At 45.3% G+C, this 26,506-nt stretch overlaps 1 protein-coding gene across 1 annotated transcript in view; it reads left to right on the top strand.

The window, feature by feature from the left end:
• Positions 1-1,802: 1,802 nt before the first annotated feature.
• Positions 1,803-26,506, top strand: part of LOC119376067 (synaptogenesis protein syg-2-like) — a gene marked incomplete at its 3' end in the record, with an annotated part of 36,525 nt that continues 11,821 nt past the window's right edge. Inside the window, 1 exon segment of the mRNA XM_037646045.2 lies at positions 1,803-1,878. Coding sequence (XP_037501973.2) covers positions 1,803-1,878 — 76 coding nt within the window.

Here is a 26,506-nt window from a genome sequence, read left to right as displayed (position 1 = left end):
TCTCTCACACCGAATATTTTATTTATTTATTTATTTATTTATTTATTTATTTATTTATTTATTTATTTATTTATTTATTTATTTATTTATTTATTTATTTATTTATTTATTTATTCGCATCTATATCAAACTTTGGCTCGCGGACAACGCGAAGTTTTCGCTCACTACCAACGACGCCGACACCGGAATGGCTGAGAAACGAGCTCTTTAACACTGTTGCGTCAAAACTGACCCTCATATTTATTCTCTTTCCTTATTTTTGCCCTAAGGTATTCTTTTGCCCAGCTTCGCACAGGAGGCCAGTGCAGTCGAAGAAACATTTATTGTTTGCTAGAGAGCTGTTTATTTTGATGTCATCAGCGATGTTTCTTTTTAAATCATGCGCATTGAAGAAAGCGATAAATACATCCACTTCTTGTCTTTCCCCCTCCCCCCACCCTCTTTTTTTTTACAGCTAAATCCACTGTACGCAGTGGCTAACCTGCTCATTTCTGTAGTAACTTGTTTCCAGCATTTCCTACACAATAACTAGTAGAAATCTAATCCGGTTAACAGGTCAATCTAAACGGCTCCTTAACCGTGCCATATGTAGCTTGCGGTCAATCATGCAGATATCGCGTGCTCTAGAACGGTGTATGAACAATTTATGAGCATTCTTCATAAATCTGTTTATTGTTCTTTATGTTTGTATGTATTTTTTTAATTCCGAGCATGCTGTCCCCCTTTGTTTTCTTTTTTTTTTTTTTGGCAGAACAGAATGAAGTACTCTCCCTCACTTACACGTCGGCAGCGTCTGCGACACGCATTCGATATTAGTAAACGATAATTCAAACGCAATCGTTTTTTTTTCTCCCAATATTTGATCCTTTCAGATACATTTCGATACAGTTTAGGAACAACACGATTAACCAATCGGCTTTCCGCACCGTCTGTCGCAAAACGTTTTCGGAGCGCCGCCCAAACGCGAAACAATTTATACTACCGTCGTCTCCGTACGCGCCCTTGTACCAATATTTTTTCGCCGCCTCTCCCTCTCATTCGGTCGTCATCGCGTCTTTCCTTTCGGACCTCTCCGCGTGGCTGTCAGATGGCGCTGGCGTCGCCAATTCGGGAAGCGCTCGCTGCCCTCTCTCCCGTCCAGTCCTTCCCGGCTCCACTGAATCTCTTTCCCCATGTACGCGTTTCCTCTTCGGCCTCCGTACAACCGCGCTTCGCCTCACCGGCGAAATTCTCGCACTCGTGTCCGCGACCGCCACGCTTCGGCTGTCGCTCCCGCCTCGCAAAGCTCCGTTGACGTTCCGCGCAGGGATCCGGCAGCCGTGGCGAGTGGGAAGAACTTGATTGGCTCAGTTTCCGCAACGATAAAACTATTTCCTAGCTGGACTGTGGCTAAATGCTAAGCCGTGAGAATCTCAGGTAGCTCTCTTTTTTTCAACTCGCAGACTCTTTGCCTTGAGAAAGACAAATCAAGGTTAATTCTAGTTGTCATAAACTTTTTTAGCCCACGAACTTTGGCTAAACTACACTAATACTTCAAGAAAAAAAGTTTGAAGTTTGAAATAATAATTATCGGCTGCTTGACTAAAGAGAGAAAAACAAAGACAGACGCAGTTGTTGGCCACATATATTTTAGCTTTCGCGCCTGACGTTCGCGCTTTTATCTCAGGGTTGCGCGTGTGATGCGCTGCTGGAAATTCAGTTCTTTTTCTTGAGGGAACCATTTCCGGACTGCAACAAACTGGGCACAACCGACCTCGCGAATCGAAAGAAGAACGATGCCGAAATTTGTGTGGATATTAGGGATGGTGGATGTACTTTACTCGGCGGCCGTGCTTTGCTGCATTCTGCTGTTTCTCGAGCCAACAACCGCGGCTAGTGGTACGTATGCGTTTCTGTACTTGCTTGATTTTCTGACGCCGGCTTTGTAAATGCAGCTGTGTTACTTCTCGTACCTTACTATTCAGTAAAATAATGCCTTTCGAATATATTTTACACTTTTCTGCGTTTGAATGTTTTCCCTTATTTTTTTTTATCCTCTTCACGCCAGGTTTAGAAAAAGAAGCTATTCCATTTCCGCGCAGGAATAAACTGGCCTATCATATCGTTTTCATGTTTTCTTAATTGTATTCACAATTGTTTCTTAGCCGCATCAATAATCATGTGATCACCTTGTGTGTGATGACATAATTACGTGAAAAGAATGTCGTCATATTATTGCACAGAAGCCCACGATATGGTCGCTTTAGTCTTGTTTCATACTCATGTACACAAAAGGTTGTTTTTCTATTCTTCATTATTATCATTGTTTTGGTGGTGTATCCGCATAACGAACTACAGTTGGTGTTTTCTTAAAAGCTACTGCTGAGATAAGTTTTTTTAAAAAATGTCTCTCATTCTATTATTACATAGGTGTTAAGTCACTTTCCGGTGCTCACATCCGGGCACTGGGATTCCACTGGTCTTTCACTCTACAGCACGTTCAGTTTTGAAAGAAAGCTTCTTTTTATTCGTGAGTTGGTTGCGGCTCATCACTACTGTTTCCTTGATTATGTCAATTTGAGGTTTCTGAATTGGCTCGATGGTTAGTGGACATGATTTGCGTTTCTTTTTTCAATAAAATCCAAATCAATTATTATATTAGCATGGGAGCCATACTTTCACGGCAATTATGAAAATGCGTAGAAAAGAACAAATGACTCGTAGTCGCTAAGGTTGGAAGAGAAAAGCACGGAAAGTGTGTAGAAAGGAAAAAAAATGGGGGACGCTTGAGCTCCGCCTTCTAGAGTAGAACGCGATAGCGTAATCGGGCCCCGTGCGCATCGCCTTCTCAATTGCTAGCCTGCTTCAGTTCTCCGTGCATGCCTCAACCGTGGCGTAAGGAAATGAAAGACCGGGCGCGCAACATTGGATGTTTCAAACTATCCTAGAATGCCTACTGCAAGCACAGTTGTTAAGTGCCCACTACGCCTTAATTCTTCCTTTTGCGAATCAGCGAAGGACCCATCTACGCGTCCGTAAGGCAACACGCGAACCTACGCAGCTGCTCACTTTGTTTATGCTTTTGCTGATGATGATGATTAAATATGTCTGAGCGCTTTGTAATGGGTGGGCCTCTAAAACACCCACTCGTTGCGCAATTCCCATGGTTTGACCCCTGGCGCGATTCTACGCTTCTTCCACGCAATATTATATGCGTTAAGGAGACTCCTTGACTCTTCCACTAGATGACATTCATATAGTGTTTATTTTTTTCTGAAGCAGTTTCAAGCAATAACATAGCTGTGTGGTGGAACACCTGCTTGCCACGCAGACGGCCTGTGTTCGATTCTCATTCAAATCGAATATTATTATTATTTATTTTGCTTGCATCTTTCTCGATTTTTCGATCATGGACAAGGTGATGATTTTTCGCTCACAACCAATGACGCCGACACCGACGCCGACACCTGAATTTCTGTGAAACGAGCTCTTTAACGCTATCGCGTTAAAACGTAACATTTACCACTCTCAAGGGAAGTAAAGCACTGCGCTGTACTTTCTGGTAGACTTATCCGTCTCGGCCCATCGTGCTCCATCGTGTTCTTGACTGCTCAACAAGCAACCGTCAGATATTTTTCTGATGTTAATGAGGCACAAGTTAGCTCTTGGCAGCCAGGACACCTGTTCCGTAGAACTTTTCAAATGATTTTGTTTCTGAAGGTGGACCTGCGGCACACTCCCACAAGGTGTGTTTATTCGATAAGTAGGCCCTGCAGAGTTTAGAAGCTTGCGCGGAGAACTTAATGACACCTGGGTAGCAGTCCCACGGGTGGTAACAAGGCCATAGGAAGACGGAAGTCAAAATGCGAAGTCCCGCAGCCGAATGTTCACCAGGGGGTTTCGTGCGTGTGTCACTGTTGAAAGTAAGGGCTCTGAACGGCGTGACTAAGATGGCGATTATCGTATGCAGTGTCTTATGAAGCAAGGGCCTGCTCAGGCCGAAGAGCGCGTATTAAATGCCTCCATAGAACGCTGGGCATTCACTTCAACTCCAGATTTTCAAAAGGGCGCAGAGAAAATTGTGTGTTATGTTTAAATGTATTTGTGCTATTGTCGTCATGTGCCCATTGTCGGCTACTTTTGACTGATTTGTACTATTTCAAAAGATCAATGTTAAGCAATGCCCCAACTGTATCTTCAGGAACACGCCAACGCTCGAATAGCCATCTTTGTTCTAACGAAAGAAAATTTATATAAACTGTGAATGCACTAGCTCTTAAAATGAATAACTGCTGCAGGGCTATAGTGCGGCGGAACAGAGCTTTTACATGCCTGAGCATTCAATAAAAACATTTATTTAGGGCTACTTTCTTTATACGCCTTCGACTGTAATGGGTAAAAATATATGCACCCAGCTTGGCTTTCTTGCGTCTATATAGCGGGATTTCTTTTAATCGTCCGTTCGCACGCAATTTAAGTAATGCTAAGTGGTCGACAAAAAAGGACCAATCCGTGAATCAATTGGTAATTTTTAAGGTGACCGTGTATTTTTGTAGTTATGTCTAATCATTACTTATATCTTCTTTCTTTTATTTCAAAACAAAGATCTTATTCAAACGGAGCTACATGCATAGCTTTTAGCTCCAAAGGGACAAATGTTGCATAATCAAGCGTGTTAACGTACGGTCGTCCTCATGAAACCATACGTTTCGTTTTTCTTGATACTGCTTGCAAAAGATTACGCAACTTCAGTCAGTGTTCCAAAGAAGAAAAAAAAAAAACATCATCTCAAGAGAGGCAGACTCCCGGAAAGAGCGCAATTCTGTACAGCCGAAACGACATGGCCTAGCCGTTCTAGCTGTCCGCCATTCCCATTTCAGGTCTTTTTCGCCGGCCCGCTCATTCGCTCGCTCGGCCTTCTCTCGCCGAGTGCAAGAGGGCGGGAGGATTTGGCCCTATCATTATTCATTAATGCACCCTCAGCGAACCCGAGTCCTTGTAAGCCGTTGTTCCAAAATTAGGCGGCAGAGCACTTTTCCCCAGATTTAATCTCTACTTCTTGCCGTGTTCCATTCTGTATAGTCGCGAAGCCATTCTGTACGCTCGCGCGAGCCTTTTAAGTCTGCAAAGCGTACGGAGAGGCAGACGGCACTCCTGGTAGCCGGATGACGCGGCGTTATGAGGACGTCTTTAATTAAACTTGCGAAAAGGGCCTGTATACGCCGGGCCGACTCTATCTCAAAGACGACGCCGGAGCAGTTGGCAGATACTCTTCTCTATGGACGTTGTTCGCACCAGCCGACCTGTCAGAGGAGGTCTTCGTAATCCCATTGTTCGCCTGTTTCCCGTGCTTCCTTTCGTTCTTTCTTCTTCTAAGACATCATGCACGGCACTTTCGTTAGCGTCTCTCGTGTGTCTTCTCTGTAGCATCGGACAACTTCGTAAGCACGTCATTTGTATTCATGGGCGCGATATCGGGTCCATCACTGATTCCCCCGTCACTCCTGTAATGAATAATCCAACGGGTGAAAAACTGGAGGCTGTCTGGCTGTCGGTGGAGAGTCAAACGGAAAGGGAAGCTAGAAACAGAATTCTTCCGCGTGGAGTTAGTGATTAAGATAGTAAGGACAAGAAGGGGGGGGGGGAGTCGCTTGAGGTGTCCCTTCGGGATATCCACGTTAATAATTTAGAGAGGGAGCTGCGTGATTCTGGCGCAGGGGCGCATAATGGTGCAGCCCGCTATGCTGCATTCATGTTTCAATTAGGTCCCGTATATCGCTTCACGCGTTGGTGATCCGGGAGCACGTGAAGGAGAAGCCGGCGACTGGGGCTTTCGCAAGGTGTTGGTGATTTCGCAGCTGACTGGGGAACGTCCTGCGCTTGGCTCAAAAGAAACATAAGAAAAAAATCACAGGGTCCCTTACGCATTCGCCTGAGGCGACTCGAAGGCGGAAGCTATCTTCTTGTTCTGGTCCTCTGGGATCAAATACATCGACTCCAGGATCGGCCCACCTTTGACCATGCGATGTTTTAGTGCAATGACGTCATTACGTGACGTCATTGCACTCCTGACGTCTCCTGACGTCCGTCATAATAATCTCATAACGACATCAGAAATTTTAACGATTTTTGTCGCTAGGATGACGTCACATACGGACGTCATGAAGCTGTAATTTCCGAGCACGTGAATTTTTGCCCAGTTCGTTTTGACGACGCCGACGGTCACTTTTCACGTTTGATGAGGCATCTTAAGGTTTCTCCTTAAAATAAGGAAATTCTCAATAATCTGCAATTAGCTGTGAAATATATTTGAGCATTAAAGGCGCTGTAAGCTCGCCAACCTAATTTATTGATGTTCTCTCACTTTATTTTAATGCAGAAGGGATATTGCTTAGTCGAAGTCAGTTTAATTAGTCTTCAAAACGACGTTAGCGCTTTCTTTCTCGCTAAGATGTCGGTGCCTCATGACCAGATATTGATTTTGGCCCGTAGTAATCGTGCTTTAAATTAACTTGAATAATGAAAATTGCACCGTTTTCAGTCCGCACTGTTTAAGCAAAGTGCTTGAAAACGTGGTTTGCTAAAAGTGTTCCATGTACTCAGATGTGCGCATGCATCGTTCCAAAAGCTCGTTTCTCTATTTCAGCGGGGCCATTCAACAGCAGATTTTTACTTGAATACTTTCGACGAAGCAGGAAGATGCCGAATAATGATATTTTAATAGTAATGTCAAACAAATCTTGATTTTGTTGCGAAATTCTTTATAAGAATGTAGCGGGCAGCATAAGTAAAAATATTTTAATGTCGCTAAAGAAATGCAACTTACGTTGTTTAACATATTTTTCCGGTGTTCGTACAATCCAGTTTCGTTTTTTTGAAAATTACTTTGATATGTCTGATGGTCATATCACGTTAAAATATCTGCTATAATGTAACCATCGTACGTAAGTGCATACTGTGGTTTTGACCCGTAAAACACCAGAATTTAACTTCAATTGAAACCCTTTCTTTGTTCAATATAGGAGAGAACTTAGACACATCTGTGTATGGTCTATTTATGTATATATGTGCGTTTGTGACTGTACGTACTATTTGTGTGTATATGTGATCATTGAATATGCCATAGTCATCACCCGACACCTGGAGTAGCAAGCCAGGCGGCAAACCTGGCTAACCTCTCCGGGATTTTCATTAAAGATTATCTATCCTATCTACAGATTTCTATGTGCTCCTCCTAGGTTTTAGTTAACGCAACCTGTCTTCGCACTCTGGGGTGTTACAGCTATAATTAATTACTCGTGGACGTGTGTCAACACAAACAATGCAGGTAAAGTTTACCCATCTGCAGAAGCTTTAAGGATAAGCCTGCTCACTATTAATACTCTATGTAAAAAAAGATGACGCTGGTCTAAGAACACAAGGGCTAGAAACAGTTTGTTCTGAAGCAGCTAGAACAAGGCGGCGTTAGTGGGAACTGGATGTCGAGGGTAGGTGAACTCGCCGCGGATCCACACCCTTATCTCTGCCTAGCACACCGTACTCGCAGCGTTGACCAAGGAGAGCAGTTAGACAACTGACACATAATGGAGACTTTGTAACCACCACGACCTAGACGGTGCTCAGGACAGAGAAGAGACTTGAGCTTCCACCCCACTTAAAGACACTAATGACCACGGACCACTGTCACACCGCTAATGTGACGCGGCGTGGCTCGCAAGATGTGCTCTGTTTCTTGATATGCATGTCTGTGTTGACAATTGCGCGTTTTCAAGACAAAAATGAACACAGCTGTGACACGAAGAGCAGCTAAGAAAATGGGGAAGATATTACTGATTTCTCTTGTTTACGTGGTATTTCAGACGTGTACTCAGTACGCATATTTACACATGGGTGGTGTGGCAGTTTAAATTAGGTCAAGACGACAAATCTTGACCGCAGTTTCTTGCACTGATCTGGACAGTGCGTCAAAAGTTCTACCAATAGAATACGAAAGAAGTGCAATGGATCGTGGGGCCAGTGTCTTTCCTAGACTCAACCTAACGAAACCAACCAATAATGAAGTCAAGAAAAACATGACCGGCATTATTCGTAGTTCCTAATTGAGGCATAGTACTAAGACATAAAGGAAAATAAATTAATGTGGACGAAGGAACAACATTGCCGCCGGTGGGAGTGGAGCCCACATCCCACACTCGAATGATGTGGGTTCGGTCCGCACCGGCGGCAATCTGTGTCTTCGTCCAATTTCACTGGGATTAAGACAATTCAAAGTGGGATTCACTAAGCCTAACAATCCTGAGCCAACACAGCTGCTTCCACGAGATCCTAAAAGACCAATTGCACTTAGGAGTGGATTACCAGAGTGATCACCGGATAATAGAAGTTAGGTTGTTTTACCCAGACGGAAGTCTAATTAGACCAACGAGACGAGAGATCCCGTCGGGAGGTTTGGATTCGAGCGTTATTGAAACATTTCGAGAACTTCTGTACGAGTACTCTTGGGGCGTGGACCGAGTGGCGGATTAAACGAAAGGACATGGCGTCGCAATCGCATACGGATAACCGACAGCGCATTAGGAGCTTAACATGTGCCACTGCTTCCGAGGTTCTAACCCTGGGTCATACAGATACATTGAAGTGCGAAGGAGAGAACCTGGATAACCCCTTGGGTGAGGCGAAGCTGCCACCTTCGCCTCCCCCAAGTTAACCGGCGCAAATCTCTACTGTTGGAAGTCCGGTCGTACATAAGTGCAATTCTGACACATTCTCAATAACTACATCCGCTTTACGGGTCCGAAATTTCGCCGCGAGGCCGAATGAAGAACTGCCGTTCTCTCAGGCATTTACAGACTAGCCAGAAAATTGAGGCCGTGAGCAGCCTGGCAAATCATAGAGTTCCGTTACCACAGAGCCACGTACGCTGAAGCTCTAACGAAACCAGGCTGCAGACATTAACTACGCGGCCACGGTGGGCCACACAGGGTTGGGTTGCGCCGCAGCTGTCAATGAAAAGAGCTGTCGCAATCTGCTTCGCCGTCACGTCTTTGCACACGTCATGATTGAGCTTTTCCTGCGCTTCAATGGGACCTGCAGTTCCAGCTTGTTGACGTGGTGCTATGAAAGAGGCTCGGTAATGCCGTTCCCCTTCATCCTCTTACGTCCGCACTTTGTGCTCTTAATTGTTGTTTTATTCTGCGCTGAGCCTCTGCACTTGTGTTTACCTTGCGAACGCTCAGGCGCATACAACATATGAGACAAAAATGGACGAGGGAAAAGTGTGTTTCATTCACTCAGCTGTCGGTTAAAGCAAAGCACCAATGCAGTGTAAGCGGGTGAGTAAGGGTGCGTAATTGACGAAGAGAAAAAAAAAAAAGCGGGGAAAAGAAGTGTAAGATGCACGGTGTCAATAAGAGTAAGTAGATGCGCCAAGAAGTACCGTGAAAAAAAATTTATGGAAGAACACACGAAATGCAAATATAAGGTTATTATATGAGATCGTCCAATGCAACATAAATAAATAAACAAATAAATAAAAAGTTGCACGGCCCATTGTGCATTTGCCTCAGACGACTCAAAGGCGAGCCACCTTCTTCTTTATTTCTCAGTCGATTGTAAAATTAGGGTGTAAATGTGTTTTCCTTCCCGAAGTAGCCTTTAGGGGGTGGTGTTTAAACTAAACACCCTTTAGGAGTTAAGGGTGTTATGTGTTATCGAAACACCCATGGCCCATACCACAGAATGCCAGATGATAACTGGGACCCGCTGATTAAAAAGACGTTGGATCTTAGGCGAGTTTGGATTAAAAGATATGTCTCTTTTAGGGCTATCTACAAGCATAACACAAACCTACGCCTATTCTCTTAATGTTTAATGATCATTTATACGGAACAGGAATATCCCTACCGGAACTGAACGGCGGCTTAAGATACTATGGCTATATATATACCAGATGGTCAATGTAAGGCTGTGTCGCGCGAGCGCTCCATCCATGGGGTATTTTACAATAAGCTCTGTTTTGTGTACGGTTTGGCGCGTGCGTGCACCTTCTATGCTGATGTCATCTGTAGTAGCATGTTCCCTGACTGGTAGATTTTATTTTTCACGTTTTTTCAGTGATAAGGGTGTTTAGGCTATTGGAAACACCCCACGAGAATGGTGTTAGGATAGTGGAAACACATCTATGTTATGGGTGTTTTCATACGTGAAAACACCCTTTTTCTAGGGTGTAAGGGTGTTAGACACGGCAAAAACACCTTAAGGGTGTAAACGGGCTTACACTCTAAGAAAAATGGAGTATTTGAGGAGTACTTCTGCCACACAACAATAATCGTCATCTGGCTTGCTCGCGTTTCCTTTCTTGAAAACCCAGCTCTTGTCGCTTTCCTATCAAGAATGCTATGTCACGCCGATAACGCGCGCGTCGTTCGTGACTGGGAAGTGCCGGGACCGCGGTGACAACGCGAGGAAAGTACGTGACGTGGATGACGATCATAGTTGTGTGGTAGGAACATAGGTCGGCAAAAAATGCGGAGTTCGCTCAGACTCACTCACGAAACATATCTTGCCCTTAAAGCTCACTCGGACTCAGACTCACCAAGCTTTTCCTCATCCGGACTCACTCGGACTCAGACTCACTATAATTTTTCTCAAGCGGACTCATTCGGACTCAGACTCACCAAAATATAATTCACTCGGACTGACTCTGACTCAGATTCACTGCTCGATCTGAGTCTGAGTGAGTCTGAGTGAGTCGACTCATCAGTCGGTTAGCATATAATTAGCTTTTTCTACCATAGTGTCAATGCTCTTCAACACCAATATCTCGCATAATCGGTGCTCTACTTAGCACATTTAATCTCGTACCTTCAAATACGAGTTATCAGAGTTTGCAATTCAACAAGGACCTTTTTTATTAAAAGAGAATACTCACACGAGATATTTTTATCAATACCTTCCCGTGAAAAAGTTTGCGGGGAGGAGGTCAAGGGACCTCCTTCCCCTCTCCCTCCACAACTCACGCCTCTGATAAATAAATATTGAGCTGACGTATTTAATGGCAGCGCGTTGAAGTATGTGTAAGTATATGTGAGTACAAGCGGGAGCCTACATAAGGCTGATAGCAATGGTGAAGTTGAGTAGATGGGAAGGAATACTCCCTAAATACTCAATTTTGTGTACTGTGTACTTCTTCCCGTATTTTATCTTGTACACGTGTTTGGTAAATACGGGCAGGCGGCCATTGTGAAAACTGCAGCAGAAGCATGTGCAGAGGGGCTATGTTCAACTACAGCTGAACCGCCGGCTTCTCTCAAAAGAGAATCTTGCTTCCATATGGAAGACTGCTCACCAGAACTGATTGCGGCGCATGTGTTAATGGGCTTGTAGCGATCCACTCGCATGTAGTGCGAACGCTCCGTGCTTGAAAGCTTTCCTCATTTCCGTTTTTTCCAACTCTCTCAGCGTCTCCGATGTCTTTAGCCATCTTCCCCAGCTTTCAGTAGAAAACATAAAAAAAGTAAACTTCTCCCCTAGATGATCTCGCAAAGTTTCTTTGCACTATATATGCAATATGGTCTTGCTCTTGCAGGGAAGTTGCTAATTGAAACATCTGCTGAGTATCGCAGGAGGGCACTGAAGCCTAATGGGTATACCTGTACATACTTCAAATGAGTTTGGGCACTAATCACGAAAGGGATCAGGCTGCGGCGGCGGCAGGCGTTGAAGCCTTTTCTGTTTCTTATTGCAAAGTGTTGATAGATGGAAAGAGTTAGATTTGCCAGCCGTCTGAGCCACTCCGCTGATATTAGATGGGAAGAAAGCAAGAGAGAGAGAGAGAGAGAGGACGAGGAGCGAAAGGTAGGAGGAAACTGAATGCGAAACTTTGTTCACGGAGACGACTACCGCGATTTTTTTTTTATATGAGCATGACTGAACTCAAGAATGAAGCTTCCTCTCTTTGAAGTCGTACGTGACTACGGGTTCCACACAAATATTCGAAGCGCTGAAGGCAACCTAACTTGAACAGGTTCTTTACTACACTATGTATACAGTCAAACTTCAGAACTTCACAGTCACGTATCTTGCCGTCCTCTCAATTTCTACCGCTTGTTTTCAGGCTGCACCATTCTTTTTGCACTCAAACGAAGGCCATCAAGGTAGACCAGTGGTTAACTGTCCTTAAATTCAGTAAAAAAAAAAACGAGTCACGAAGCGGAAGACGTGGGTTAGACCTTTGAATCGTGTGAGAAGTTCGTTACTTTATTCGTTAGTATAATTAAACCTATGAGAGTATATCTTTGGCACTTTTTTTCGTTGCGGTTACTGATCAGCCTGTTCTCGTAGTTATGTGTGATTGCTGCGTCATAACGAAGTCTGAGAGAATTGCCTGCATATAGGCGCAGCTGTTTGGGAATCGAAGAAACGTAGTGTCAATCTTTCTTGTCGTTTGCTTTCTCTTATTCATAAAAATATGCCTGGAGTGAATTCTGAACAGGAGTATCTACAAAGGCGTCGAGAGACTCGAACAAGCGTCTCACTTTTTCATCTGTATGCCGAGTCACGGGCTTGCATAGTAACGTCGTTCGGTTAATATTGGTGTACTGAGCTCCTAGCAACGCTGATGCAAACGCGGGTTGTCGATGGCTGCAGTGCAGGGGTGGTTTCGTGCGCCGTGGCAGATTTGCATATCAGTGCTCGTGGAATCCACGCCCGTAGAGCGAAAGTAAAATTCGAGTGTGGCTTTTTTATAAGACCTTGCAAGAATGTCTCTCTTTTCACGTGTGTCCTTACCCAGTCGACCACACAGTACGGCATTCGTTATATATGCAATACAGCGAACTGATCACTGCACTCCATACGCTCAGAGCACCACACACTGCGATCTAAGCGAAAGTTGTGTTTTGTTTACTGTTTGTCCCTTCTCTCGAGCATTCATTCCAAGCGCGTTCTTGTGAATGAATGAATGAATGAATGAATGAATGAATGAATGAATGAATGAATGAATGAATGAATGAATGAATGAATGCGCAACTTTATTTGTCCCTGGTTAACGGGAAGAGGGCAATGGGACAGAGGCTGGGGGGAGGAACGGCTTGAAGTAGGCCTTGGCTACCCTCTCAGCCCACTCCAGGATGGCCTTCTGAGTGTTCTTGTGAGTACGTATTGGCTTTTATTGCGATAGCAATTATATGGACAGTCTCGGCTGGAGTTTGCCGTCGCAGTCGTCATGCACCGTATATGTATAAGTATGTATATATATGTAAAAGCCCCAAAGAAAAATAATTCAGAAAAACGCTTCCGAAGCGCGGAATCGAACCAGGGACCTCTTGCTCCGCAGCGAGTGGCGCTATCCACTACGCCACGAAACGCAGATCGTTCACGTAGCTAACGGCGAGCGTTATATACACACCCTTTACGGCTGGACGGACTCAGAGACGGCAGGCGATAATAAGCGTTTCTTCATTACCAGTGAGATGGCGCTTGGAGCGCGACGGGTGCATTTAAAAGTCGTCGGCGAGCTCGCTCGTTTCTTCTTATATTTGCGCGGAGAGAACCTTGCCCTTCCCCTGTCTGCTTGCGCGGTCTTCTCGTGGTGAGGTGAAGAGGGATGTTTCGACCATTCACCGTGATGTCCGCGCTCATGTCACGGAGCGTAAGAAAGTCACTCGAGCTCAAGGGACGCCGCTAAACGAACAAACAGAAGATGAGCGCGAACTATCAAGTGTCACAGCCCGACACTTGAAGCACGCTAGTTTCCTTCGCTGCTTCGACCGCCTTTGCAACAGGAGCGCTGTTAAAAATGAGAGTATCCATTGGCGAGCCTCACTTCGTATAGCATTAATTTCTTGCTATCGCATTCATTTCATTTCATTTCATTTCATTTCATTTTATTATACCCCTCAGGGCCAGAGGCATTACAGAGGGGGAGTGGTAACAACACTTTGACACAAAAAACAAGAAACAAAGGAACGAAAAAAAAATAAAAAAGTAATAGAAAACGCACATGAAACAATAGAGCAAAATGTGAATTTACAGTGAGTTTACAAAGAGCCTGAGTATACAATGTTAGCTATGGAATTACGGAACTGTTCATCATGAATAATGTTCACGACGTCCGCGGGAAGGCCATTCCAATCGCGAGAGGTTCGGGGTAGAAATGAATGATAAAAGTGCGCAGTATTACATGAAGGGAGTCCGACTTTATGACGATGATCTGTGCGATGGGATACATAAGATGGCTCAGGGATGAGGCGATCGTGTAGTGCAGGATGATGATACGTCTTATGAAACAAGGCAATGCGTGACACTTTTCTGCGCGATGATAATGATGGGAGGGAAAGGTTTGATTTCATGGAAGTTATACTGGCGGTGCGGCTGTAATTAGAGTGAATGAAACGTGCGGAGTTATTCTGTACCATTTCTAGAGCATAAATTAAGTTTGCTTGGGTGGGATCCGAGACCGGTGTAGCGTATTCCAATTTCGATCTAATTAGTGTTTTATAAAGGAGGAGTTTCACGGAAGGAGGAACATGGTAAAAGTTTCGACGAAGGTAGCCTAACATGCGATTAGCTTTGTTAATTAAGTGCTCGATATGAGTAGACCAGTTCAGGTTTGCTGTAATGTACACGCCGAGGTACTTATGCTTTGCCCTTGCGGCGAAACTGTGACTTTTTTAGTTCATGAGGTGTTTGCGTGTGTTCATCTGACAGCCAAGGGAAAAGTTGATGAGTAAAGTTGCAAACGAATCAATCAATCAATCAATCAATCAATCAATCAATCAATCAATCAATCAATCAATCAATCAATCAATCAATCAATCAATCAATCAATCAATCAATCAATCAATCAATCAATCAATCAATCAGGCTGCCTATTGTACTGCGTGGCAAGCTGTAGAGCAGTGATCACAGTGTCGAAATTTGTAGCAGTGCAGCGGAGGGTGCGTAGACGGTGCAGACTCAAATGTATTGACGCGCCAAATTAGTTCCCATGATATAATGCGCCGTGCCCTCAAATAGCCGTACTGCGGGACTCAATCGCGTAGCTGCGTTATATGAATTGCGTATTGGCGCCACTAGGTTAGACAGATTTAGAAGGACACACAGAAACGAAAGGGTCGAGTGGCGCCAAATCGATTGGCGCTCGATCCCGCCGAATAGCGCTGCGTATGTTTACGACCATGATTTCATGCTCTTTTTCTTCGTTTTCTTTTTTACATATAAAAATCAGAACGATAACACGAATCAGTGCACTACGCGGAAGTTCAGGATGTTCGAGTACACCTTAAAAGAAGAAAAAAAGTACTGTTACCCTCTTTGGTAGGTCCTGACTTGTCACATATTTAACTCCCTTTAACGGTACACTTTAACTCTCTTTTAGAGATCATTGTACTCTTTCGGAGGGTCGTGGAGGCGTGACTCTCCGAAAGAGAATTATCGTTTGCCTTTAAAGAGAGTTTATTTATGTGGTAAATCAAGACTCGGAAAAAACAGTAACAGGAAGCTTTTTCTTTTTTTCCTTGGGGTATATCTGTATTCGATTTGGTGAGAAGGTTTCTCTATTCGAGCAGCCCTATAATGGTAAGAAGTTAAAATAAATTAAAAAAGCCACTCGTTTCGTCTTTCACTGGTCGAACTCAATTCAATCTTCCCAAGATCAATAGCACGAGGAGGGTCAAATAATTTTATGAAGTGCATGGGCGGACCTAGGTAGGAATCTATCGGGCTTCCGCGGCTGGCTGAACGTATGAAGTGCACGGTATCCTGTAATTTGCTCGTCGACTGCTGCACGACACTTCGCTTCTTGAAGCGCTATAGTTATTTGCAACATCAATGTCAGTGCGCCAGGCACGCACGCACGCACGCACGCACACACACAAACACACACACAAACACCCCCCCCCCCCACACACACACACGCGACGGAAAACGTGCTAATGCCTTCACAAAACATGATAACGCTACTTCGGGTTGAAGCATTAGTTGGAACGAGGGAATGTTCTACTCTGTCATCGTGCGTTCTCTTTCAGAAGTGCGCGATCGATGACACGCATGCAACTGCTGTATGTGCAGTATGTGTGACTTCGTGCTACAGTTGGCGTGACGAGGTCCGCGCCCTCCAATCTCAATCCATCATTCCACGCTCCCTCCCAGTCCTGCCACCGCTACCTGAAATTAAATGCTGGCTCCGCCACTGGTTGTTATTCATTAGTGATGAGAACATGGGAAGAAAATAGGTCATCATAGGACAGGCTATTTCAGTCTTTAAAAACATTTGGTTTCAATCGTCAATCGTGGATAGAGAGAAAGAGAGAAAAGGATTTAACGAACTTAAAGGAGGGGAAATCTACCGGAAAGACATGGGCATGTCTTGCTTCTTCTCTTTGTTATATAAAAAAAGTAGTACACTATTAAGTCTAAATAATGCCTGATTGTTCCAATAAGTTGAGTCAGTTTAGGAGACGAGAATAGAAAACGAGAAAGTTATAAAGGAAGTTGAAATCACGGCGTGAAGTTCGTACAGAGAGGGAAGAATAGAGAGAGAAGGCGAGTGGAAGGCAAGTAAGTTCACCATGTTGTACATGGTTTTCTACCCTTCATTGGCGGAGGAGGAAGTTGGCAGAAAAATGATACTGATGCGTGCGCACGCCTTAATGGCGTTCATCGCGCAATCATATACGGTCGGTTATTTTTAGCAAGTGCAGCAGTGCTCTTACGGGCCGCAGTGAAGATGATGATCGAGGCCATGGTGCGGATTTAATACATGCTTAGCCTGCTATTGGGGCATTCACAAACTTCAAACTGTCTCGCATGATCTGTGTCAATGCATGCATGTCAGCGTCGTTACAGTTTTACGAATGATGAAATGAGCTTATAGCGATCGACTATCCTTTATTAGGATGCACGCAAAGACATTTCTGCGCACAGGACGTTGAAATATTCCTTCAAAAGTTTGCAAGTAGAATTTTCGTTCGCTGTTCTGATCAGAACAAGTGAGGAGACCCGTAGTACTTCTTAGCGACATAAAAAAAATCAAACAAGGAAAATAAAAGAAAGTTATTTCGGAAAAAGTGACTGACTCAGAAGTCGATCGACCCGTGGCACCAGCTTGACTTGCCGTTGGAAATTCTCATGATGACGGTAGCAAATAAAACTTTAGAGTATGACTAAACCTATCAGAGTGCAAATAATATCATAAAAAAGAGACAAAAAAAACAATTCAGCACAAGTTGGCTTCAATAGACGAAGGCGTCGACACCGTGCCGGGTTGTTTGTGAATTGACTCCTCGGATGCTCCAGGTTGGCGCCGGTCCAAACCCATACAGCTCGATTCAGATGTCCTGGGCAACGCGCTTCAAATTAGGCCGTGAAAAATGATGCCGCCCGGCCGGCTTGGAGCAGGAAAAATAAAAGAGCAGTGTGAAACCAAACAGGATCACTCAAAAGAACAACAATGACGGGGAAATCCGCGGAGAGTGCCATCACAACCATCGTTGTCGTTTTCGTGGCGCTCGACAAACGACGTCTCGCTCGCCGCTACCGCTTTTCTCACCCCGTCGTCGGTGTGCTGCACCAGCTTTCTTCGCCGCGTCCCCAGCCCTGGCGACGCGGTCCCGAGAGCGCCTCGTCTTGCTGCAGAGTGCACCGTCGGTCGATTCTCTGTTTACACTGCCACCGACGGTGGCCCAATATTTTCTCAGACCCCCAAGACAGGAAAATATACGTTTGTAATTTCAGCGATATACTAAGCTTTCATTGGAACGAGCGTCCACTTCCCTCTTGGAACAGTAGTTAATGGCGTGAACTGTCTAAATACAGTCGTTTCATATATAATACGGTACAGCAGTTAAGAATGTTTAATTCGTTAAGATAGGCTTCCTGCGTAAAAAACATCTCTTGTTCCCGCGGGGAAAAACAGCGCAAAAAAAGACGAGGGCGCACGAACACAGTACACTGGACGAGCGCTGGACTTACAGCTGACTTTACTATTTCGTCTGTTCTCGAATTTCACTGCAGGTATGATGTTTCACATATGTTCTGTATGTGCTTACGGCGATGAGGGTTTCCGAAGAGTGCGAGCATTCCAGTAAAGCACCATCCCGTACTTGCTTAAACGCATGCACGTAGATATTACAAGCCTCCGCGTACTTAGATTCAGGTGCACGTTAAAGAACCCCAGGTGGTCGAAACTTCCGGAGCCCTAATTCACTACGGCGTCCCTCATAATCGTATCGTGGGTTAGGGACGTAAAACCCTAACGATTATGATTAAATATTACAAGCTTGTAATATTACAAGCTTGTAATATTACAGGCTTCTAATAATAATGGAATAATAATATCAAATTGTAAGTCTACAAGTAAATATTACATTTCTTTGCTTGAGCTTTGCCCGCTCATTGGCTCTCCCTCCCTCACCCTTTACGCACGCACGCACGCACGCACTCACTCACTCACTCACTCACTCACTCACTCACTCACTCACTCACTCACTCACTCACTCACTCACTCACTCACTCACTCACTCACTCACTCACTCACTCACTCACTCACTCACTCACTCACTCACGCACGCACGCACGCACGCACGCACACACACACACACACACACACACGCACGCACGCACGCAGCTGTTTTTTATGCGTGGCATATTCACTTATATACTTGCCATGAGGGCTTCAGAAACAGCTAGAAAACAAAAAAATGACGACTCTGACTCGTCACTAAGGCTCTCGTGCTTAATTCTCTTCTTTAGCCACTTGACTATATTCAGGCTCTGAGGCTGTACCAAGACCTATACCTTATGAAACAACACGCAACACATTTAAAGCTAGACCATATGCGAAGCAGTGCAGTGATGGATTTACGGAAGTGGCTGGCACCGGACCTTGCGTGTCGTTTCCTTCGCTATCGCCAATAACGAGTTCACGGGCATCCGCCACCTGTGACACGCGCATATGCATACGTGCAATGGCTCCAGCACTTGACAGTACCGCGTGTGTCCTCGGCAGTGCTGCACTGTTCTAGTGAGAAGGCGTGAGGGCCAGTTATCACAGGCCACCAACGCTGGCACAGTTGTCTCCCCAGGCGCGGGCGCTATTTTCATACGCGGAGGCGGAAATTGTCGCGCCGGCCTGCATTCTCGCGGCGCGTACCACGCATTGCTCGCATTCTGCTTTTCTTTTTTTTTCTTTTTTCGGGTGCTTTGAGCGGACATTCCCATCTCCCCATCTCTTTCAGCGTGAACACATCTGATGTTCGCGATAAATGAGCAGTTCTTCGAGCCCTAATGGCCCATTTTTTTTCTGTTCATGTTATTTTACGACTGCTGAAGCTGGTGAGAACGTCAGCCTTATTTGTCCCAAAGGTATCTTTCTTTTGAGTGCTTAAGCCTGAAGGTAAACTATTGGCCCAGTTCTTGCGGTTATACGTAGAGTAATATCGACTCTGAGAAGCGTGCTGTGGCGTCACATAAGAAAGGCTTAGGCATCGAAGGGACGGCAAGGCATGGCGTTTGACGGACACCATATATGCGTGATCGATCCATTTCGAGAATGACCTCGCGGAACAGCCTTCTTGTTGGCACTTGGCTGAAGGCTGGACAGAAGCGAAATGACAAACGGAGGCAAAAGAGAAACGCTGATGGACACGCGTCCCAGGTCGTTTTGATAGTGCCTATATATTTTCCTTTTACGTCACCGATCACGCACTCGCGGAGAACAAGGCACTACTGCTGTTGCGATGCTTTTGTTGACGTAACGGAGTTGCTGCTGTTTGTTCCGTCATTGCTGTCGAGAACTGCTGGGACATAGAGTTGTCGATCCTATTACGTATAGCCCACATTCCCTGCGTGGGCCTCTACTGTTAGAGCTCGGAGGAGCGTTCTGCGACTGACTTTCCGGTAAATGATCGGCTGGGAAGGTTTCCCCATAATGCTTTGCGGTGCAGCTAATAAATATCACTGCAACGCCACTTTCACAAATCGTTCCACTTTCCGCGAAAGGAACAAATATTTACCAGCTAGCACAGACGGGTAAATTGGAGATCATTGGAAGATTCCTTAGTCCTGCAGTGCGCATAAGATACGTCGGTGATGACGATGTGACTAGCCGCACATTCCAACTGTTCAGCGGTTTCAAGAAGAGGGCTTCCTTGATTATTTGTCCTCTTAATTGGAGCATGTTCAGTATGTTGGCAACTCATGCTGTGGTAGCGAGGATACATTACAACGAATCTTCTGCGACTGTCCTCCCTGCGGTGTGTAGAGACAATCACTCGCAGTCGCCATAGCTCGCCTTGACCACAGACCGATGACGGTACTAGCTATTTTAAAATGTCGTCCTGAGAAGTCATCGTGGATAAGGCGACGAAGACATTGCTCCAATTCTTGAAGACAACAGACCTGCAGCGGCGGTTATAGACCAATAGCGATATCGTGACTGTGAGGAGTGCGGCCTTGCGTGTATGTGCTCCCCCTCCCCCTCTTTCCTTTTCTCTGCACCTCTAACTTTCAAACTCCCCTGTCTATTTCCTCAGTGTAGGGAAGCCTATCAGTTTTCTAGACTGGTCACCATTCCTGGCTTTCGTCTCTCTCCTCTTCCTTCCTCTGCTGCCAGCTTCTCTAACCATGGTGCCGCAGTCATGACAGATACTGATACTCGGTGAAGCGAAAGGTAACGTGCGCGAGCCTTCGCTTCTCCGGCCGCCGAGCACTTCTGAATATTTAGGCTATATGCGTGCATATGGAGGTGCACGTTGGGCAATACCGCGCGTTACATATGGTATTCTAAATGTTTGAATGGTTAGAAATGACGACTATACCGTGCCACCGGCTGGTGCAATTATGCTGATTACGTCCGAGGCCACATATAGCTCCGCTGCAATGAAGCGGAGCCTGGTACGTTTTTCGCTTTAATTTTTTTATTGCGATAGCAATTATATGGACAGTCTCGGCTGGATTTTGCCGTCGCCGTCGCCGCCGTCATGCACAGTATATGTATAAGTATGTATATATATATAAAGGCCCCAAAGAAAAATAACTCAGAAAAATGCTTCCGAAGCGCGGAATCGAACCAGGGACCTCTTGCTCCGGAGCGAGCGGCGCTATCCACTACGCCACGAAACGCAGATCCTCCACGTAGCTAACGGCGAGCGTTATATACACACCATTTAGCACTGGACGGACTCAGAGACAGCAGGCGATAATAAGCGTTTCTTCATTACCAGCGAGGTGGCGCTAGGAGCCCGACGGGCGCATTTAAAAGTCGTCGGCGAGCTCGCTCGCTTCTTCTTATATTTGCGCATGGGAGAAGCTTGCCCTTCCGCTGTCTGCTCGCGCGGTTTTCTCGTGGCGAGGGGTAGAGGAATGTTTCACGCTTTCACCGTGATGTCCGCGCTCATGTTACGGCGCGTACGAATGTCACTCGAGCTCAGGGACGCCGCCAAACGAACAAACAGAAGATGAGCGCGAACTATCAAGTGTCACAGCTCGACACTTGAAGCACGCTAGTTTCCTTCGCTGCTTCGGCCGCCTTTGCAACAGAAGCGCTGTTCAAACTGAGAGTATCCATTGGCGAGCCTCACTTCGTATAGCATTAGTTCCTTGCTATCGCATTCATTGCTTCGCCCTTGCGGCGAAACTGTGACTTTTTTTTAATTGTTACTTTTGCCGGTGCACCTGCTTTACTATATGCCAATTAAGAGTCAACTCGCACACGACTTTTACAGCTAAGATGGCAGGAGAGGAGCAGCTTCAGCGTTGCATCTTAAAAAAATTAAACACAATATAACGTTACTGAAACCACGTATGCTTGCTGGCTCAGCATGTCAGTAGTGGAGGTAAGGATCTCCGGCAATCCGACCCCTGCCATAAATGAACCGCCCGCACGGAAGTATTAGGAACCACGGAAACGCCTGCGTCGTTAGTCTGACGACCAGGTGCATATTTCTCGCGGATCAAGAATTGGAATTCAGGGGTGAAAGAGCGTATGAAAGCGAAAACACGAAAAAGAACATCTGTTGGTTTGTAACAACGAACCAAGTCTAGCAGCATATTGAATACAAATGAGCGCAGCGCGCGATTTTATCGCTACACGGCTACAACGAAAAAACCGAAAGAACTATGGATGTGTGCGACTTTTCATACCAAGGAAAATGTTTAATAAAAACTGCTTTGGGAGATCAGTGCTGTAATTCGTACTACATTGGTTTCAGTGCTACATGGTGAATTCCTGACGCCACAATTTGCCTTAATTTCCAACTGCGACCGGCTCTTCATGCGCTTATGAGGAAGTAAATTTTACGCGGAATTCAAGTATCACCATATTCATCATCAGCGTCTTTGCGTAGAATGCACAGTACGGATGAGGGATTTCCGTGATCTCAGATAATTCCTGTTCTGCGATAGTTGACTTCACCTTCTGCTTGCAAATTTCATAATGTTATGATCAACAGCGTGATGTGGACACCAGATAATAGAAAGGACTGACACGGTGTCAACTAAATATCGACAAGAGAGAGAGATGAAAATGTATTATCAAGAAGAGCATATGTCTACTATGCCCAATAAGTCTGAATACGTCCAACCAACTAGTCCAAACCTGCATCCTGCCAAATATTATAATGTCATCAGATCACTTAATCATCTGACCTGCTTTTCTTTCCTTTCGTCACTCATCCCACTACTGGAACGGGGCAACGGTCATCAGTTTGACGACTTGCACGATCATTTCCTAACTCTGCTCGGTCCTCTTAATTACAATTAGAATGTTAACCACTCGAATTTCCTCGGTAAGGCGGCAACAGATGTCACATTGTCCCAATGTGGAGATAAGAAAATTAAAGGTGCTAGATTACATTAAAGTGGAGTTGGGCGAAAAATAAATGAAATTCAATTAAACAAATATCTATGCCCTGCCTGCACCACCCAAGTATCGCAGGCCAAAACAGATAAGTTAGATAAAAGAACAAAATGTACTAAAAAATAAAAATTGATCCTACCACCCAGCGAAACTACCTCCCAAGGGAAATATTCTCTAGATTACATACTACGGTTTCTCTTCATCTTGACTTACTAATGTTTATATACAATGGATCTCTGATGAGCTCGTCTTGACTGACAAGTCTTCCATTCTTTTCTTTTCCTATTGTGTAGGCTTTCCATTCCTCTCTTTGTTGGGTCCCACTGTTGGAGAGACGGGTCCGTGTTGGGCTTGTCCTCCAGTCTGTCCTTTTGAGGCTTACTGTAAAACTCATCAAATTGATTAGTGACTGAACAGGATTTGATTGCATACAGGTTAGTTGTTATAGTTTCTTTCTTTTTTATGACTTTTATTTACTACCCCGGCTCCTCCCTAAATCCACCGGCTCTTACAAAGGTATTCAGGGATGGCGCATTAAGCGAAAAGCGTAATGCCACATAGAAAAGAACAAGGACAAGTGATTCGAAGACATTAAGGGGAACATTGAAGAAAGCCGCCCTTCCCCTCCGGGACACCCCATAGGCATTTCGCGCGACAGAAGACGGCCGCCGGGTTTCCTCTCCGCTTGAGCCGCCATCATCGGTTGCCCCCGCACGCTTTCACTCGCACATGAAACATACGACGTGCGGAGCGATGTTATCGCCATTGTAAAATATTCGGTACCTCACGTCGACGGCGACGGCGAAAATGCATGTGGAGTCTCCATATACTAATTGCTATCGTACAATAAAAAAAAAAGTGGAAAGACAGGGAGGGAAACAAAAGTTTGCCAGGTTTGCTACCCGACACGCGAGGAGCAGAATGATGGCGTACGAAAGAGAAAAAAAAATCACAGCATATCCACGGAGTGAATGATGATGAGTGGGCGAAGCTGCGGAGGTTCATCGGTAAACCGTGAATCTTCCGGGAGTTCTGCCCAGTACATCATCACCGACGTGAGATCGGGCGCGTTTATACTAAACGTTCGATGAGAATTATGACGACTTGCAGCTCACTTTAATTTTACATGTACGCTGTGAATTTTCATTGTTTAATCACGCACAGGAGAAATCGCACACACGCACTACCTTGGAGGTCAAATTCCAGTGCCTATATGTACGGGGTGGTCAGTGAACGGTTGTGTAGCGCGAGCGGTCGGTTCTTTCAGTCAAGACGCTGCCGCGACGCTGCCTGCGTCGGCGCCGTTGCGCCGTGAGGCAAGATAGGGGGGGGGGGGACCGTAGGAGAGAGAGGGGGAAGCGTAGGAGAGGAGAGGGCGATACATATCACGTACTGTCGCAGCGCATTGTCTTTAGGGAGCCTTTATGTGTGCACGCCCCCTCCTTTTTTAAGACTGGTTATGGGAGAGGGGAAGTGGAGAGGCTAAGTGGGGAGGGGAAGGGGAGAGGGTGGGAAGGGGAGAGGGTGAGTGGAAAGGGAAAGGGGAGAGGGCTAGAGGACATGGGGAATGATGAGGGGGAGTGGAGAGGTGTGTGGAGAGGGTATGCGCACGCGCAGTAAGGGTGGTCACGCCGCACACCACCACCACCGGACAGATACTGCCGTTTACTGACGGCTGCCGGGAGATACGCCGGACAACGGAGACGTGACAAGGTTAGACTAAGAGGAGCTACGCCCCTAAAAAGAGAGAGGCTGTGAGCGAGAAGGCATGTCGATATCATTCGGAAAGTAGCGCAATGCTGTTTCTACGCATGCGCAACATCAGCGTTCCTGAGCGGATGTGGCTGTCATCTGTACAATAAAAGGCATTGTAGATGTAGGCTTTGCCCCAACAACAGTCTTATTGCCGTGAAACCACCTTCAAAGGTTTTTTATTTTTAATGCACTGATCATGCGAACTTTCGAGAAGTAGGACCGGAAAAAGGGATATTACACACACTCAGCATGTCTGTGCTTGAACATTCAGTACATAGTTCTCGGTACAATTATTACATTTCTCAGTTAAGTGTTATACTGCACGGCAACATTGCTTCTAAACTTAACTTCTGCCTACTGAAGTTTCGGAGTTCTTTTTTTTCTTTTTTTTTAAGTTATTCAGCTTAGTGCCATCAAAGCTTCATAGAGGTTGTAATCCAATATCTTCCATCCATGGGCAGCTTACCGCCGCAGGACAACGCTACGGCTGTAGTGGAAACGCTTCCGCACAGCTAAACCGATCTCATTCCATACATATACAGCTACGTTCTTCCAGTCGGTCTCGTCCGGAGTGCATGAAAATGAGGCTAATGATTTATACGTTGAACACTCGGCATCGTGTCGAACGTCACCACTCGGTACATGTGTACGGGTGGTGCAGCAAATACTGCCCAAAGAAAAAAAATGACAGCGAAGTAAGAAAAGAAACAAAGAACTCATGGGAGGGTTTTCTTTCCGGGATAAATATATCTCGGCCGCAACTCGCACGTTCTAATTTCCCGAGGGTGCGCTTATATATCACGTGGTAAGATGATATGAGCGATATGTAAGCTCTTCTTCGATTCCCGGCGGGCACTTTGGGCGTGTGTCTCGTTATTTTGTTCGCATGGAGTGTTCTTTCGTGACGAATCATTGAGGCAAGCGATCGCACATTTATATAAACAGGCCAGCGAGATAACGCGCGCTTTTCGTTTCCTCTTTTATCGATACTTGCTTGTTTACGCGAAGTTGTAGATGCTTACGTTGTGCTTCACGGTCCGGTTTATTTTTTTTTTCATGTTTTTTTTTCTTCATTTCAGCAAATCATATTGATGTGTGTATCGTCGAGCACAAGAAACGTCAAAGTGACAAAAAAAAAGAAAAAAAAAGACTGAAACGAATAGTGTTGCAGCTCTCTTCCGCCTTGGTAAAAGAGATGATAACAGAAAGCTTTAAGATAATAAGATACACTGTAGTGCAGCGCGTCGACGTGGTTACCCCTGGTTTCTTAAAAAAAAAAAAACGAATTCACGTCGCATCTTTCGATAAGAACTACGTAGAAAACGGTTATATAAGCAGAAGCAAACTGTAAGTAAACGCAACAGCTTGATACGTGCCGCATTTTCTACTTTTGCGATGTGAGGACTTAACGAAACCACGCTATTCGCCATGCCTCTGAGATTTCGAGATTTTTCCGTGCGAACGATTTGTTGCGAAACTTCCCCGCGCGAATTGCAGTGGAAATTAATTGCATTTCAGCCGGGAATCGTCTGAATCGAAATAAACGATAAATTTCGAGTGACGGGAAACGGCAATCTTAATCTTATTGTTTGTTTCTGTTGTCGTCTGATCGGAACAGAAACAAAAAATATAGCACGCGGGCGCGGAAAATCTGTTTCAACAACAACGAAGATGATATACGAAACCTTCGGGCGCTTAGACAGCGAGTTTGTTCCGCTTCGCTTATCCAGATCGCCCTAACATACGTGCACGCGTACTATGTACATATACACAAACACTAACACACACACAAACTCAGCGCGGCAACGGAAGTGTAAATAAGCGCGGAGGCCGCGTTTCCATTTGTGGGACGCCCGACATAAATCTAATTATCCTTCCTCGCCAGCGCAGAGACGACGCCGACGGCGTTTCAGG

The sequence above is a fragment of the Rhipicephalus sanguineus genome, unplaced genomic scaffold (genome assembly GCF_013339695.2).
Source record: "Rhipicephalus sanguineus isolate Rsan-2018 unplaced genomic scaffold, BIME_Rsan_1.4 Seq1079, whole genome shotgun sequence".
NCBI lineage: Eukaryota > Metazoa > Arthropoda > Arachnida > Ixodida > Ixodidae > Rhipicephalus > Rhipicephalus sanguineus.
The sequence above is the reverse complement of the archived record's forward strand: the minus strand, read 5'-3'. Positions and strand labels throughout refer to the sequence as shown.